Raw genomic sequence first — 18,235 nt, forward strand, 5'->3', positions numbered from 1 at the left:
GAAAGTGCTTTCATTGTGAAACCAAAGCTTTGGACAAAGGGCACTGAATGAAATGTGACTGTGGCTAAGGAAGGAAAAGCTTCTGGAACACTGCCCTTTTTGTAGAAAAAGACAAGCGGCTTTTAAATTTGCAAACTGTGCTCTGTTCCAGGTCAAAGATGGCATGGCGGGAGAAGAACAGGCACTCTGTAGGCTGCAGAATAGAGCAAGAATTTATTTTAACCATTTCTTTTCGGCAGGCTATAATGTGAACTCTAGTTCATACCTCCCAACTGTCCCTTTTTCAGAGGGACAGTCCCTCTTTTGACAGCTCAACCTGCAGTCCCTCATTTGTACTGGAAAGTCCCTATTTTCTCTGCACTGAACAGCCAGAAAAAGAAACAAAGTTTCTCACTTAATTGGCTTTTAGCAGAGAGCCCAGAACAGCTAACAGGTGCAAATAAGATACTTTGTAACAATTTTGAGACACAAAAAAACAGTTTAGATAAGGAGAAATATTTTCAAAATTTCATCACCTGCCAAATTTTGTAAAATGAATATGGTAATCAGGGGGTGTGGCCACAGAAAAGGGCGTAGTCAAAATGTCGCTGTTCTACGTGCAAAAAAATTTTTTGTCCCTCTTTTTACTTCCAAAATGTTGGGAGGTATGCTAGTTACAACTTTTATTGTAGTGAAGCTATATATATATATATATATATATATATATATATATATATATATATAGTAAAACTTGGTCCCTTTGTAAAATGTATAATTAAGCAATTGAATTCTTAATGAATCAGATGAAAATTGAGCGTAGGACTGGCCAGATATGGGATGACTTTGACGTAGTTGGCCAGCTTAAATATATTGCAATATATGGACAAACAATCCCTGTTTTGTTTAAAGGGTAAGGCATTTTTTAGTAGCAGTATGCACAAAATGTCTCAATGTCTTAAATATATTGATAATGAGTGCAGAGGACCTCTTGTAGTTGACTATATGTATTTTGTGGTCACACCCTCATTGCACCCCTACCTAAATAGTGGTGAGCACAACTTTCGTGGCTAAAATTGTGAATTAAAAGAATACAGTAAGACAGACATCAGCATTTCACTTGTGAATATACCATTTATCACTGAAATAGGGATGCTAAAATCAAGCCGTGTCTGTGTGCTGAGTGTGTATTTGCCAGGTCTATACCCAGGAACATAGTCAGATAACTAGGACAGATGGAAGCTGTGACACTGCTCCCTGCTCAACCGAATGTCTATAGCGCATTAGTGTAATATACAGTATTTATAATCGATGACTTATGCATAAGCATCTCCCTTTTATATCTCTGCCTCCCTACTCCACCTCCACTATCCTTGCAAGGTTTTGTCATTAAACCCTTTTGTGGTTTCAGAGCAATGAATCCTTGTGAATATAAAAAGCATGGCTATTATTTCCTTAATATTCCAATTAATGACATCCTCTCCTTTCTTGTGCAGACAGTTCATTTACATAATTCATTTGGGTTAAAAAAGACAAAAGCCCAAGTTCAACCCCTCAGTATGACCTCAATATGAGTAGCCCTCATAATAACTGAAGACGTTTGGAGGAAAAACACAGGGAATCATATGGTACTAGACAAGACAATGGAGGACTTAGGGATTGTTTACTACCACTGGTTTTTAAGTGACGTTCAGAGTTGTTGGAGTGCATAGGAGCAAATAACAAAAGTTTAAGTTGGCCTTAAAAAAAGGATTCCTTGAACCCGTGTGAGCTAATAGATCTTGCCACAGGTATAGAAAAAAGTCCTCTGGGTATGGGCACTTGTATTTGTCCCTGTGGTAAATGATCCATTTGTTCTACATCTAAGCTCTCTCTTTGATTTGTATCCCTTTAATCAGGGTAAAAATTGCATTTTAAAACCAACCAGCATCTGCTGACTTTTCTGTTGTTTTTCTCTTATGGTTGGATTATTTCTAAACTTAGAAATGTCTGAATATGAAAGAGAGGGCTACTACGTGTAATGTTTTTCTACTACATGTTGGATAATGTGGCAGAAGATACCTGGGTTGGACTTTCCAAGTGTGAATATAATAGGAGGCGGCTAATATATACAATGACATGCAAGTACATGTTGGATAACCTGGCAGAAGTAGCCGGCAGCTATTGTTGTCCGATGGTTGGACCCTAACTAAGCCACTAACACATGCTGAAAATATTAAAACCAAGTAAGCTTCATAAATAATAAAAGCACTGTAATTCCTGCATATAGTTTCAAAGAAGGCCAGCACAGAGGTTAAAACATCAATCCCTGGCATACTTTTAGGGTTATGGAAACACACTGTCTTGTTTTATAAGGTGCAGTCAATTGCCTCCATATTCATAAAATACTTTGTTTCCTTTTATTCCAACTGTTCTCCCTTTCTGTTTTTTTTTCCCCCATCTTTTCCTAAATGTAATAAATCATGTTATTACAAGCACCAGTTCCTATGGAGCAACTTATTGTACACTTCCCAGAAGTCCCAAGTATAAGAGAGAAGATTTTCCGAAGAGTAGGTGAAACTTTAAACCTGACACCAGGGTGTTGTCTAAGTGAACATATTGTTTGCGTTTGTAATAGAAAAGAAAGGTGAAATTAGGACAGAGGGCTCGTGCTGAGGCTTTTGTGTCCTGATCAGCACATTTGCTGGCTATAATAATGCGCCCACTGCTAGAGTTTAAATGCTTCACTAAGGAATTTCTATTGAATTCAGAGTAAAGTTTTACTTCCTAAAACATTTTATTTGTTTGCACAGATCCGCTTTTTTTGGAAATTTTAACCTTAGTCAAAATGTAAGATTGGGTAATTTTTTTTGGGGTTTCTACAGTCAACATATTGCAGCCTTGTCTTATATAAAAAGGACATTGGCTTCGGGTGAAATTATCTTTCCTCTATATATAGAATGCTGGTAAGGTCTCACCATGAATGAGAGGGTAGGGTTGGGCCTATTGTTGGCATGGTTTGGGCATAATTTGGTTTGGCTAAAGTGAATTGAAGATAAGGTCAGGTGTCAAATATAGGTGGCATTTTTTTTTATTCTAATTGGAGTCCCCATTTTACTTGGCAGGACCCTCTTCCCAAAGGGCCTGAATGGGCAGTGGACTAATAACTGTGGCCCACTGGAGAGAAGGGCCATACAAACTTAAAGTGCAAGTCAATCCCTAAATAAAATGCAGTGTTTGTCCCTGTCTATTCTCGGTCCTGATGGCTCAGACTGTTGATACAATGTAAGACAAGGCAGCTGATTAACAGATGTGTCTTTGCTGGGAAACTAAGAGTTTTGCAACATTATTTACAAACAACAACCAGGAGTTAAGCAAATACTGCTTTCAATAGCAATTTGTTTTTACAAATAACTTTTAAAAGCACTGACAATTTTTTAGAAATGTATATTGGAAAGTTACTCACAATAATGTGTTCTTTTAATAGGCAGGTTTTTATTTTGGGTTGACTTGCCCTTTAAGTTTGCCATGATTTTTTGTGAAAGTGGTGAAGTTGTAGAATTCCCTGCTGGATGTGTAATAAAAAGTAGAAATAACAATGAATTTTGTAGCCTTACAGAGCATTTGTTTTTTAGATGGGTCAGTGACCCCCATTTGAAAGTCAGAAAGGGCCAGAAGAAGAAGCCCATTAATTAAAAAAAAAAAATATAAAAAGAAAATAAAGGCAAAATAAAAAGTTGCTTAAAATGAGGCATTCTATAACATACTAAAAGTTAATGTAAAGGTGAACCACCCCTTTCATATTGTGCATGTCTTCTTGAACAGGAAAGATCTCTAGGGTTACAACTGAGGGACATTTGTCTAATTTCATCTTATATTAACAATGTACCAATAATAATCTTTGTTGGAAACTTCAGGCTAATTTGGGAACATGTATCTGAATACTGACAGTTACTACTGCTCTAGAGGACTATGTTCAGATCCTTTGAATGCATAAATACATGTAATTCATTGGTGAGCTCTCACATATTCTGAACCCCCTATTTATACCATGGGTTACTCACTGATGGTCTATGTCAGGGACCTGTGCAATATAGCCCTTTGTTTATCACTGGCTCTACATTCCATTAAGCAAAAATCTGCTTTCTTTTTTAAAAGCATCTTTATAGGGGGGATTTGGGATTAAAAAATTACCAACCGCCATGGAACTGATAAGGTTTGGGTTAAAATCGATGGGGTTTGGTTAGTTGCTTATCATTACTTTCTCCTAAATAAAACAGCGTTTTTGGAAATCATATTACTCTGTTCCTTTTATGTCCGTCCTTCGCATGCCAGAATTTTGGGGAAAATGCCAAGCTCCATAATGGATTTTATTATTTTCCTGCAGCGAGGCCTCTTGAACAGAAAGCAGTACAGCATAACATACTATCAAATGTTGTTTCTTTTCCTTTAAAGCTTTATTAGGATCCCGCTGATTTGCTGCATTCCTATCCTACCTTGTAAGTCTGCTAAAGAATACGATTTATATAAGTATAGTGATTGCCTTCACTGCAGCTGACTTTAACCCAGTATTTTACTTAGAAGCAGAGAGAGTGTTTATGCCTTCTAGCTAATTGAACAGCTCAGATAAGCAACAGTAGGACCCATTTGGTTCATCAATGTCATGATAACAGATTCCATACCTGTATTGCATTGGTCTATTATGGCCTTACTCAGTGGGCTTCAATCCATACTGGAATTCGGTGCTTCATGTGGCATCTCTTTTTCAGTGGATATATGACTGCAGAAATTAGCAACATGCAGTGATACTTGTATTTGAGAAACTGCTGCCTATCACTAGCCCACCAGGATATTTTGAATAACTTAGGACCTAGGGTTTTCTGGATAAGGGGTATTTCCATAATTGAATTTCCATATCTGAAATCTACTAAAAAAAACATTTAATCGTTCATTAAACCCAATTTTATTGCATTGCATCCAATAAGGATTTATTATATCTCAGTAAGGATCAAGTACAAGGCACTGTTTTATTAATACAGAGAAAAAGGAAATGATTTAAAAAAAAATTGAATTACAGGTATGGGGCCCATTATCCAAAATGCTCAGGACCTGGGGTTTTCCAGATAAGGGCATGTGCCTTAAAACTACTAAAAACAAATCATTTAAACATTAAATAACCCCAATTGGTGTGTTTTGCATTCAATAAGGATTAATAATATCTTAGTTGGGATCAAGTACAAGCTACTGTTTTATTATTACAGAGAAAAAGGAAATTGTTTTAAAAAAAAAAAAATGGATTCTATGGGAGATGGCCATCCCGTATGTATTTCAGAACATTCTAATAATTCTAATAGAAGGGCCCGCACTCCAACTTAACGTGAATCAAGTGTGTTTTATTTTAATGCGTAATTAATCCGTGTGTGTGTCTTAAAAATCTGAGTTCACTCTCTGGAGCAAATTTACTTACCTTCGAAGTTGCACCAGCGTTGGCTTCACAGCATTCGCCAGGCGTAGATTTGCCAGGGCTGTGCAAATTCACGAAGATCCAAAGGTGTGCAAAAGGTACCGATTGCGTGCGAAGTTGCACTAGCGATGTTACGATCAGTGGGTTCGAAGTTACGCTAGTGATGGCAAATTTGCATACGGCGTGCAGTTAAAGTACAATGGCCGTATATGCAGCAGCAAACACACTACACAAGGCCAGGGAACCTTAATAAATGTGTTCTAATGCCCTACTCATGTGCCCACAGTATAGTTTAAATGCCATATGTTATCAAATGTAGGGAGGAAGGAGGGTACCCTAAAAGAAATTTCGATCTTTTTCAGCCTATCACCCTATAAAAAGTAAAAGACGCCAGCGTTTTTTTGGGACTTTTTTTGGACCATCCCTATCTACTCTATTGCACTTCACCTGGTCTGAGGTGGCAAAGTAAAGTCTTGCGCAAGAGAAACGTTCACGAAAATCAGTGAATTATCGTAGTTACGTCCCTTCACCAGAGCGCAACTTCGCCTGGCGTAAGGGTACGAAGTATCGCTAGAGTAGGTCCAGAGTAATGAATTTACGCGAAGTGGCAAAATTATGTCACGCTGTTGAATTTTCGTTAGCGTTAGCCACTTCACCCTTTAGTAAATTTGGCCCTCTCAGTGCTCTGCAATGAATGAAAGCTTCCTGAATAGGGTTACACAGTCTATTAAGCCACTAGAGGACTGACTATACATAATACATACAATTCCCCAGAAACCTAATTGTTTGTGTACACATGCACTAAGTGTTTAGTATTTAAGTAGTGCACGGCTATCAGCCAGCAGTCTTGTAGGCTAAATGTGTCCAGGTGACTTTTATGACGTCCACAATGTCACATGGGCTCAATAGACATCATCATTTTAATACAATGTGACCCTTAAATGTTTGATATATTAGATGTACATGTTGGGTAGTGCTTAGCTTGTCCATTGTAACCCTTGTTTACATGTTAAAGTTCAGGCTCATGACCGCGGGTCTGCCACTACAAAAATGAAAAATCTTCTGTTCGGGTTGTTTGCTCCCTTCCGTTCTCCCCGCCCGTGACCTCACATTACAGGTTTCAGGCCTATCAATTTATAGACTCACGCCTGCCCCACCCCTTTCGTGATGTCATTGCGGGGCAGGGTGGGGTCTATAAATAGAGGGGACGGAGCAGGCCAGGCAGGGTTCAGGATCGGAGGGAGCCGGTCGAGAGAAACTCAAACCCGCACATGACTAGTACAAAGATTTATCCACCCAGGGTCTGAAGAATAGACCATTGCTGATGCATTTTAATTTGCTGCTGTCTGTTCAGCCAAATCTTATGTAGTGCGGGTCTTGTTAAATATATTCTGCAGGCTCAGTGGAACCGTTTATACATTCTTTTGACTGGATCAGTCCTATCGGTGACAAATTAACAAAGCATAACTTAATAGACACAGGTGTCTGGCACCTTCTTACTGCAAAGACTTGGCAAAGTCCCTGAATGGAAAATACAATCTGTTACTCCTTTTAAAACTCTACAAAAGACTAATAATGGATGTTAAAATGCTATAAATAACCAAAAGGTATTTTGAAGATATATTTAATAGGCGGCTGCAGCAAAATAAGCGATGTCTTAGCTCTGCAATATCGAAATCTTTTTCTTAAAGTGGACCTGTCACCCAGACACAAAAATCTGTATAAGAAAAGTCCTTTTCAAATTAAACATGAAATCCAATTTCTATTTTTTATTAAAGCATTCAAAGCTGTTGTAAGCGCATTTAAAAATCTCAGCTGTCAATCAAATATTGTCTGCCACTCCTCTATGCCATGGGCATAGAGGCGGGGCAGACAATTACTTTCACTTTCCATTCAGCACTTCCTAGAAGTCACTGCTCTCAACATATTCCCCTGTTCTCTTTACGATTTAATTGTGTAACCAGGGCATGGGGATGGACATGGGGTACCCAATTCTGGTGCACAAACAAGATTCTGACACGATGCAACGCTTGCCTTAATAACAGTGTCCACAAAATGGCTGCTGCCTTCTAGTTATAATTTTGAAATTCCAAACTGAAGGAAGCAATATTCAAATAATTTAGATAGTGTAATTAAAGTTAATTTTGCTTGACTAATGTAATAAAATAGGATTTTGAATAATTTTTTTGGGTGACGGGTCCCCTTTAAGGAGAACTATGCCATTTAAATGTAGGAGTGACATTTTATAGAACTGTCAGAAAACATGGCAATTGTTTGTATTTCATATGGAGATCCACCTTATGAAACCCACACGTTGTTGTTTATCAGGGTCATCAAGATCTTCAGGCCCCATATTTTTTTTGTGGGGGTTTACTGTATGACTGTTCCCCCAGTAAGGTCATTGGATTTAGGCAACAGTGACTACTAAGTGAGTACGGGTTGTTTATAGGGCAGGCAAAGCCACACCATGTGTTTTAAATCAAGTCTCTTAGCTGGTCTTGAAGCTTCTTATTTTATCATAGTCCTCCTTCTGCTTACCTTCATTGTCTTATGCTGGATATCCCTTACCATGTCTCTTTGATGCAATGAGTACATCTTCCCCTATCTCTATGTAAACCACAGAGTAATATCCATTTCCCTGGTGTAACAAATTCAGGCTCCCAAAATACTCAGCACTAAGAACACATCCCCAGTAGATACATTGATCCTACACACGGCACTTGAGCCAGATGTATTCCAATACGTCTTGTAGCATCTGAATCATCTCATATATAATGAAGGACAGATGTGGCCTGGATTTTATCAGGACCCAAGTATAAGACTCTCATTCAGAGTATTGGGCAGCAGCACTGCTGACCCCAGGAATGCATAGACCGCTGATGAACTTCTGAATGCCATTACTTCCAATAAAATAAGTTAAGTAGATATAGAATTTGGGATTGCAGTCATTCAGATCCAAGTTGCAACCCAATGACTTGGGACTGAATAAAAAATGCTGGGCAGTATCAGAAATTACAGAGCCAAAGGGAAAGCTATTAGCATAGTGTGACACTGTGTTCATATCTCTATCTGAGACCATTAAATATGATTTATGGAATGATTTGTTTTTGTCATTTTGAGGCTTAGGTTGTCTTTTACAGACTCCTTATTGAACAAAATGAGTGGGTTTAGGCAGCTGCAGGTCTGAAGGAAGGAGCTTTGTGCAATTGTGCAGTTAGTACAAACGAGCAGACATTTGTTTCCTGTCACGCTGGAATTTTGGCCTGAAGAAAGATGAAAAGAGTGAACCCAAACTTTACAGTAACGAGAATATATCCAAACCTGTTCCCGAAAGAATTCCTTTTAAGGACAGTGAAAATAAACACTAGGCAGGAAAGAATATCATATAGGACCTGACTCAGGTCTACTGCTTAAAGTAAATAAATGGCTCTGCCCTTCACAGATGGGAGGAAGAAAGTGCAGAATAAGATACATGTTTTGTAGAAAGTGTTCTTTATAGTGGAATTGCTTTGATACAGAATACCAGTGGGAAGCAATTATGGTAGGGGCTTGTGCGGGGCTGGGTTTAAAAAAAAAAACTATTTTGGATACTGTTATATGATTGGAATATGAATGTAGGGATACTGACATATACTGTACATGATGCAAACAACATTTATACCCACCCACTCTTGTTAGTGTGCTTAGCTGGTACTGTAAACTCAATGGTAGAGAAAAAGAACTGACACTTCCCATTAACACAAAGACTGTAAGGTTTGGGTGGTAGGACATAAAAATGAGAGGAGCAAGGACTAATCTCTCCAAACTATCTCCCCTGCCTTCCCGCTGGTGCTGGCTAAAATATAAATCGCCGACGGGATGGCACTCGGAGCGATTCGTTTTCCGAAGTCGTATGATATCAGGCGACTTTGGAAAACGAATCGCTCCGAGTGCCATCCCGTCTGCGATTTACATTTTAGCCGGAGGGGAGGCAGTTCAGGGAGATTAGTCGCCTCAAAGAAGAGGAGATTTGTCGCTGGGTGACTAACCTCCCCGAATCTTTCTGTGTGGCCTGACCCTTAATGTAAACCTCCATTACCCTATGAATAGAGTTCTCGAGTCTGTGTACCTTGCATCTGTCAGTGGATTGTAAGTGGTTGTAGATGGAGATACATCCCCTTCTTTCATATATAGATTTGTTATCTTAAGGCAAGTTCAGCCAGAGAACATTTAGATGAGTGACGTGTCTCTGTATTTCCTTCAGGTAAAATTCTGTTCAGAAGGAGCCACATACGAGATGTCGCTGTGAGGAGACTGATACCAATTGATGAATACTGCAAGGTGAGTGTGTGTTATGGCACTTTAAAAAAAAAATAGTTTTTTTTGGGTGTCAGGTTCTCTTGTGAACCATAGGTGGCCCTGCCCATGAGGGAGAGGGGTGCTCAGACAAAGGTCTCTGCTTAATGGTGAATAACTGTGAATAACTTCTACATGACCCAGTTTGGAAAACTGAATTCCAGTAGTCCTTAAAAGAGAACTCTGAGCAGGTTTCTTTTTCTGTTTGGCTTTGTGTTGCTTTTAAACTCTCGCTCATACTTCTGGTTTGGCATTTCTTTCTTTTGTGCTGCAATTGCTTAGTATCATAAATTGTTATGTAAAAGCTTCTGATCAATCATTTCAGATTTATTCTTGGTAATAAATATGCAGGCATTGTTAATTTATGATATTTTTTTCCAGATGCTTCATTTTTAAAGGGCCTTGGAAGCCATTTTTATCTTTGCTTTGTACAGTATTTAACTGTGCTCAGAGTTGCTGATGCGAGGCTTGCCCTAAGCTAGCAATGCATGCCCTGACCTGATTGTTTTGGGCGAGCATTTTTTTCCAGGAATTTGGCAAAAATCTACAGTATGTAATTGAAATAATAGATCAGGGAAATGTAATGAAATTATTTACGAATGATTATAACATCTGTGCATGCTTTGCAATAGGTAGAATTTGCCTGGAACATATTTTGCTTAGCGTGTCCTTGGTTTGATCTCAATATAGACAGTCTGTGCCCCAAACAGCCAGTACAGGGACTGTATTGTTCACCTACAGCAGCAGCATCATTAATTACCCGTATCTAGTTAAGATTAGATTTCTCCTTTTTTTTTGCCGCTCAAAGTCATAGTGTAAGTGAAAATCCTACCTGTTAGGGTAAGGCCACACGAGGAGATTCGGGGAGATTTTGTCGTCTGGTGACTATCGCCTTGTCTTTTGCGCGACTATCTCCCCAAACGCATTGCCACATGTGCATTAGCGCAGGCGACTTTGCATTGTAGCCTATGGGGAAAAATGCTGAGGCAGTTCGGGGAGATAGTCGCGGAAAAGACGAGGCGATTAGTCGCCAGGGGACAAAATCTCCCCGAATCTCCTCTTGTGGACTAGACCTTACAGTGCAGAATATGAATACCGGATATACTCGAGTATAAGCCGTCCCGAGTATAAGGTACCTAATTTTAGCACCAAAAACTGGGAAAGCTTATTGACTCCAGTATAAGCCTAGGGTGAGAAATGCAGCAGCTTCTGGTAAGTTTCAATCAAAAAATTGAGGGTTTCTGCTCCCATTGGAGGTGCCGGCGTCTCGTTTTTGGATGCCGGCGACCATTCTTGGATGCCGGCGAATATTCTTGGAGACTATTCTATGACGCCGGCGACTATTCTTGGACGCCGGCGTCCATTTTTGCGCTTGACCCGAGTATTTCAACATATTTTGGGGGCTGAAAAACTCGGCTTATACTCGAGTATATACATTACGTACAATTGTGTTCATGTGCAATTGAGTCAGGCACCTGCCACACACCTGGCCCTTTGCTCTTAAACAGAGAGTGTGTATTATAGTTAGTATGTATGAATTTATTGATTGGACCCCCCAGCTCTGCCACTGGATTTAGGACCCTGACAAATAAGGGGTTAGTTTGCCTCACAAATAATCTCCTCTAGTGTCGGGGCGACTGATTTCCTCTGAACACTTGGCAATTAAAAAAGTTGTTTCGGCTTTCCAAAGTTGTCTGAGGATTTTTTTCTTTATGTAGGCAATGAGGGCCGTCCCCGAAAGCTGCACAGTGTATTGAATATATGGTATATATGACCTTGAGGAGGGTGGGTGATGTTTGGTTCCTTTCTGCATTGCAACTGGGGGTATAGGTTTTCATGTAGTGGGGATATATGTTCATTCAAGTAGTCCCTTATTTGTTCCATAGCCTTCATCCATTTCTCCTTAGATACCAAAAGGTCCTTTCCTGGAAGGCTTAGCTGGCTGCAAGAGTGCAGGCATACTAGAATTAAACCTTTCCCTAATATAAATCACAGGATTAGTGTTGCCACCTGGTAGAAATGATGCTTGATGCAATGTTATTAATAACAGGGAGGAAAGAGAAAAACTATAAGAAGATCGGAATACTATTCCAGAAAAGGTGGTGACCCTATAAAGGGTTCACCTAAAGAACTGTCTAAAGCTTCTCATTTTCCCCATCAGGTGTAAGCTTCCGAGGAAGTGGTGTGCAGCATGGTGTGATAAGTCTCCATGATGTGGATGTTTTAATGGTGCAAATAAAAGTGTTTTTAACTGAAGAAGCAGCATTTTCTGTGCCCTATGAATTTAGACTTTTCATTGGATAAGGACACCTGAACCACATTACCAAAAGGACTATTGAGGGTTCATGGTCATGGCTGTGTTCCAGAGCTACTAACTCATCAGTTGGTCATGCTTAATGGGAAATGTTTTTTATAGTTGCCTGACCGATATATATATATATTTGATTTTTGCATTCTTCTTGCTTTTGCCCCTTCAGGTCTGATTAATTCTACTAAAACATTCTGCTTGCAGTGTCTGTAAAGAATGATGTCTGGAGACTTTTCAGCATTTTCATTGTGGATAGCCTGGGTGGTTTTTAGTGCATGTACCATGTGGCAAAATCTATGAATGAATGAAAGGAAAAATAAATGATGTAAAACAGAAAAACCAATAGAAGAGCAGCACACGGTGTGCTGGAAATCTCCCCCATCTAGATCAATTGCCAGTACTAAACTGGACTAGGTTGAGGGGAGTGTGCCATGACACTTACTTACCATAGTTATCCATAATGATCATGGCTAATGCTGATATGTGTATTCACCAACCTGCTGGGTGTGTTTCTCTGATCTCCTCCTTTTAGAGCAGGGATCCCCAACCTTTTCAACCCATGAGAAACATCCAGGAGTAAAAGGAGTTGGGGAGCAACACAAGCATGAAAAATGTTCTTGGGTGCCATATAAGTGCTGTTATTGGCCATTTGGTAGCCCCTATGTGGATTGTCAACCTACGTTGAGGCTCTGTTTGGCAGTACACGTGGCTTTCATGAAATCAAAACTTGACTCCAAGCCAGGAATTGAAAAATAAGCTCCTGTTTGAGGCCACTGGGAGCAGCATCCAAGGGGTTAAAGAGCAACATGTTGCTCACAAACTACTGGTTGGGGATCACTGTTTTAGAGTGAAGGCCACTACTTGACTGCTTTAAGCGGGCCAAAAAGAGACTCCGCTGTTTCTAAGGGGTTCTTTTGTAGTCTGTTTATATTGACCCACCTCAAACAATGTAACATTATTTTGGCTGCTGCGGGTAGTTGGCTGCGGCTCCATAACAGCTGGCGGGCCTCATGTTAAACATCCATATACCAAAAAGTTAATCTCTTGGAAATGAACGATCCTTTTTAGTACATAAATTGTATTCCTGTACTAGTGGAGATGAGAGTGCCCAGCACCCGCCTACTTCTCAGTGAGTTATTTGAAACCATTTGTGCTGTGGTTGAATGAATTATTTCTGCTATGTGGATTTGGGCAGGGCAAGGTATGGAGTGTGTATGGGCTCATTGGTTAACACAGTTATGCACAGACTTTGCTCTTGACTAGATGCACCGTAGTATGAGGACATGTGCCTGTCCAACACCTCATTCCAAAACCATGAGTATTGATATTATGTGGCACCTGTGTGTTAGAAATAGTGTGTGTGCTTTAAATAGGCAACTCTATGAGCCAGTCTATTGCATTAGGAACAGGTGGATTCATGAATGTTGTACTTACACCTGACAGATTGTGTAACATTTGGAAATTACAGAACTATGTCTTTGTGTGACCAGCATGAGTCTAATATGTGCTCTGGAAGATTAAGATGTAGACTATTTGATCCTAAGGCAATTTTGCTTTTAGCATCCATTTTGTTAAAATTTCTAATCGCTGACTCTCAAACCTGAAAATAAATACACATTCTGCGATCAGTGACTCTGGCAACTACAAAGCAGATTAATCCCAAGGTTAGATTTTTTTTTTATTATTATATTAATATTATATTAATATAATTTTCTGTAATTTTTCTTTGTACTCCTTCTTCCTTTAGTCTACATACTGCCTGGTTTCTAGGTTATGTGTGAAGACAACAGTTTACATTTTAAAACCGAAGATCTGTAGGACAAAGAATTATTTAAAATCAGTAATCAATTAATAAGTTGATATCACATGAACTGCCTCTTTAGGTTTCGTGCCCAAATAGCCACAGAAACGGAACCCTGCAATCCCCGGGCCTATTAACTAAACCCATGAGCCATTGCTTCTCCCACTGACATAACATATTTCTATACTGGATATCTATAGGATTGTGAGGGAAGTACTAGAGATTTGCGAGTCAACAAAAATTTAACCCAGACCCAACCTTCACCTCCATTTATAGATGTCACAAAAGGGGCAGAGCAAGCGTGCGCCTATGTTTGTCAAAAAGCAGGGAGCAACAAGAAGGAGCAGAATAATTGATAAAATATCACCTTTAGTAGTTCATCTTTAAACAAATCCAATACATCCCAACATAGAACTGTGGATCATACGCTTAAAATGTGCTCCCTTCAAATGGACTCAAGCGTGCTCCTATAAATGGAGGCTACCGGAGCTACAAGCAGAGAAAGGTCACGGGTGGGGAAAGCGTAAGAAAAGCTCAACCTGACCCATCCACGACCCAAAAAATATGTGTGATGGTTGTTCTGGACCAGCATGAACATCACTAGAAGGTACATATGTAAATAAAAGAATGCTTGCCCAGCCCCTCAATGCCACTGAACATTTGCACTTACACGTTCTATGGTTCAGCTTTCTCTCCTTTTGTTAGCATATATCTGTGTTACAATCGGTTTTCCCATCCCATATATATAACTGGAAGCCGTGCAAAAAAAAAAAAACCCCACAGAAATAGATATGTTCTTGTTATGTAAAGCTACGTTTAAAATAGCATTGAGACACATGATTTCCCGTGCCTATATACACTGTTTAGAGGCTATTATTTGACCTATAAGAACACAAAGGGTCCAGGATATACACACCCATATTTCCTTTCCATTCATATACTCAGCCACGTGAGCAATTCTTATAATGTCAGCAATACGAAATGTGTGTGAGAAAGAGTCTGTTACTAATGTGTTATGGGAGGCTCCCACCTCTGTATACAAGGCTTTATTTGGGCACCTCAAATTTGTATTGACTGGGTGCTGTAATGCAGAATTACGAGCTTGAATTTCCAAGAAGGCAATGAAATTGGGCTGTTTGTTCTTCTTATCATATATTTTAGCTAGTGGGTGTAGAAACGTCCACAATAGCTTTCCATTACTTGTAATGACACTTACCTGCACCCGTGTGGTACATTCATGGGCCACGTAACTGATGCTGACAATACACTGGTAGAGGCATAGGAATGAATTCTGGATGGTTTTGCAATGAAATCATTTTTTCATGGCCATTGGCAAGGCCTGATGGTAGCCCTGAAATTGGCCACTTTCACAACACATCAGGGTGGTACATAGGGTTCTCCACTCAGGGGGGTCATGGCAGAAGGGGCCCAAAGAGATGGGAAAGTTCAATTTGCAGGTCGCAAAGGGAACAGGTCTCTAAAGAGTGGGCAGGGATTGTGTGGGGAAAGGGTGTTGACATAATAGGGCATCCATAACAAACCTCATTGTGTTTTTTTCCTTTTTGTTTTGGGGCACCATTCTACTTGTTGACAGGTCCCACCCCTCTAGGGGTGCAGGTGACCAATGGGCCGCTAACTGGAGAGGAACCGGTAACAGTAGTATGGAGCTCTATGATTACATACTGAGGCCCTGCATTCGTTTATCCAATAGACAAAAGTAACCTAATTTGTGTTGGCTAGCCTTAGTAATGTGTAATGCTTCTTTGGCTGTCTTTTAGTGTTACCCACAGCACTTATGATGGAAAGGCAATACAAAATTAGGGAGAGAAGACTAACTTTAAGGGGTGGTTAACTTTTAGTATGTTAAAATAACAAAACTTACTGAGCAAAGACAATTGCCCTTCATTTTTTCTTTTCTATAGTTTTTGAATTATTTGCCTTCTTCTTTTGACTCTTCCCAGCTTTTTAATGGGGGTCACTGACCCTGTCTGAAAAAACAAATGCTCTGAAAGGGTACAAGTGATTGCTACTATCTATCTACTCTATCTACTCTATCTACTCTATCTACTCTATCTACTCTATCTACTCTATCTACTCTATCTACTCTATCTACTCTATCTACTCTATCTACTCTATCTACTCTATCTATCTACTCTATCTATCTACTCTATCTATCTACTCTATCTATCTACTCTATCTATCTACTCTATCTATCTACTCTATCTATCTACTCTATCTATCTACTCTATCTTTCTAGACACTCTCCTATTCATATTCCAGTCTCTTATTCAAATCACTGCATGATTACTAGGGTAATTCGGACCCAAGCAACCAGATAGCTGAATTTGCAAACTGGAGACCTGCTGAATAAAAAGCTAAATAAGTAAAAAACCACAAATTATAAAAAATTAAAACCTATTGCAATTTGTCTCAGAATGTGACACCATACTAAATGCAACCCCTTTAATCAGTTACAATATGTAAAATATTGGCAGCAAAAATAGTAACCAAATCAGGTTTAGGAGCTCCAACATGAAAGAAAGCAGGTTACAGTTTCACTTGTGTTTATAAACGAGTCTTTCCACTGGGATGTGAGTGATGAGTATTTCGCTTTTACAGATGGGAGATGCCAGACAGCAGTATTGTGTGGCCACTACACACCACCCCAGGCAGCGACACTTTATTAAGTGTCAGTAACACGGCTACATTTGTTACTATTACTCTTCTAAAAAAACAGTGTAAAATATTTATATAGTTTTATTTTAAACTGACAGTACAAGAAGACGTAATCTAACTTTGGCAGTGCAGAATCATTTCACACTTTTGTTGGCCTTCCATACAGGGCTTGGCAAAGCTTTTGGTAAATGAGCTTCGCAGGCCTCGCCAGTGGCTGAACTGGATCAAGTAACACAGGTGTAAAAGGACTGTAGTAGGTCTAGGAAATGAAAGGAGAATTCAGCTGATTTCCATTTAGTCAGCCTCTCTGTGCTGCGTTATTTCTCTGGTGCACATCAGGCCAAGATCTCATACACCTTAACTAGGTTCTTTTTTTTGATAATAAAAAGAAAACAAGTTAATTTTCAATATTATCATCTTGGGCTCATTGCTTTATTTTCCTTTAACTTTTTGTATGTTATAGAATGGCCAATACTTAGCAACTCTTCAATTGGTCCTCATTTTCAATTTTTTTGAGATTTTAAATTATTTGCTTTCCTCTTCTGACTTTATACATCTTTTAAATGGGGGGGGGGGGTCACTTACCCCCAACAGTGAAAGAACTAATGCTCTGGGAGGCTACAATTGTTATTGCTACTTTTATTGCTTCTCTTTCTGTTCAGTTCCCCTACTATTAATATTACAGCCATATGAAAAAGTTTGGGAACCCCTCTTAGCCTGCATAATAATTTACTCCACTTTAAACAAAAAAGATAACAGTGGTAAGTCTTTTATTGGGGTGTTTTCTAAACAAATATTTTTAGTGAAGCAGTATTCAGTTGTATGAAATTAAATCAAATGTGAAAAACTGGCTGGGGCCCTTAAATTCGAGGGTCAGATAAATTCAACTCAATATCAACAAATTCTTCAGGATAATGTTCAAGCATCAGTCACAAAGTTGAAGTTGTGCAGGGGTTGGATATTCCAACAAGACAATGACCCTAAACACACTTCAAAATCTACAAAGTCATTTATGCAGAGGGAGAAGTACAATATTCTGGAATGGCTGTAACAGTCCCCTGACTTGAATATCATGGAAAATCTATGGGATGATTTGAAGCAGGCTGTCCATGCTCGGCAGCCATCAAATTTAACTGAACTTGAGAGATTTTTTATGGACGAATGGTCAAAAATACCGACATCCAGAATCCAGACATTCATCAAAGACTATAGGAGGTGTCTAGAGGCTGTTACATTTGCAAAAGGAGGCTCAACTAAGTATTGATGTAATATCTCTGTTGGGGGTGCCCAAATTTATGCACCTATCTAATTTTGTTATGAAGCATATTGCAAACTTTCTGTTAATCCAATAAACTTTATGTCACAGCTGAAATACTACTGTTTCCATAAGGCATGTTATATATTAAAAAGAAGTTGCTACTTTGAAAGCTCAGCCAATGATAAACAAACTCCAAAGAATTAAAAGGGGTTCCCAAACTTTTTCATATGACTGTATATTCTCTAATTAAAACCACTGCCTTCTGCAATGGTAATTTGGACCCAAACAACCAGATAGCTGCTGAAGTGGCAAACTGCAGCACTGCTGAACACAAAGGTAAATAATTCAAAAAGCAAAAATAAAAAAAAAATAAAGACCATTTGCAATTTATATCTCTATCTACAATTCTACATCATACTGAGAGTTTAATTAAAAGGG

At 39.1% G+C, this 18,235-nt stretch overlaps 1 protein-coding gene across 4 annotated transcripts in view; it reads left to right on the forward strand.

The window, feature by feature from the left end:
- sh3pxd2b.L (SH3 and PX domains 2B L homeolog) overlaps positions 1-18,235 on the forward strand; it is a 103,874-nt gene that overhangs the window by 50,021 nt on the left and 35,618 nt on the right. For all 4 annotated transcript variants that reach the window (XM_018252162.2, XM_018252163.2, XM_018252164.2 and 1 more), the window contains exon 4: positions 9,663-9,739. In XM_018252162.2, coding sequence (XP_018107651.1) covers positions 9,663-9,739 — 77 coding nt within the window. The remainder of the gene's footprint in view (positions 1-9,662; positions 9,740-18,235) is intronic.

This window comes from Xenopus laevis, chromosome 3L (assembly GCF_017654675.1).
Source record: "Xenopus laevis strain J_2021 chromosome 3L, Xenopus_laevis_v10.1, whole genome shotgun sequence".
NCBI classification, from domain to species: Eukaryota; Metazoa; Chordata; class Amphibia; order Anura; family Pipidae; genus Xenopus; species Xenopus laevis.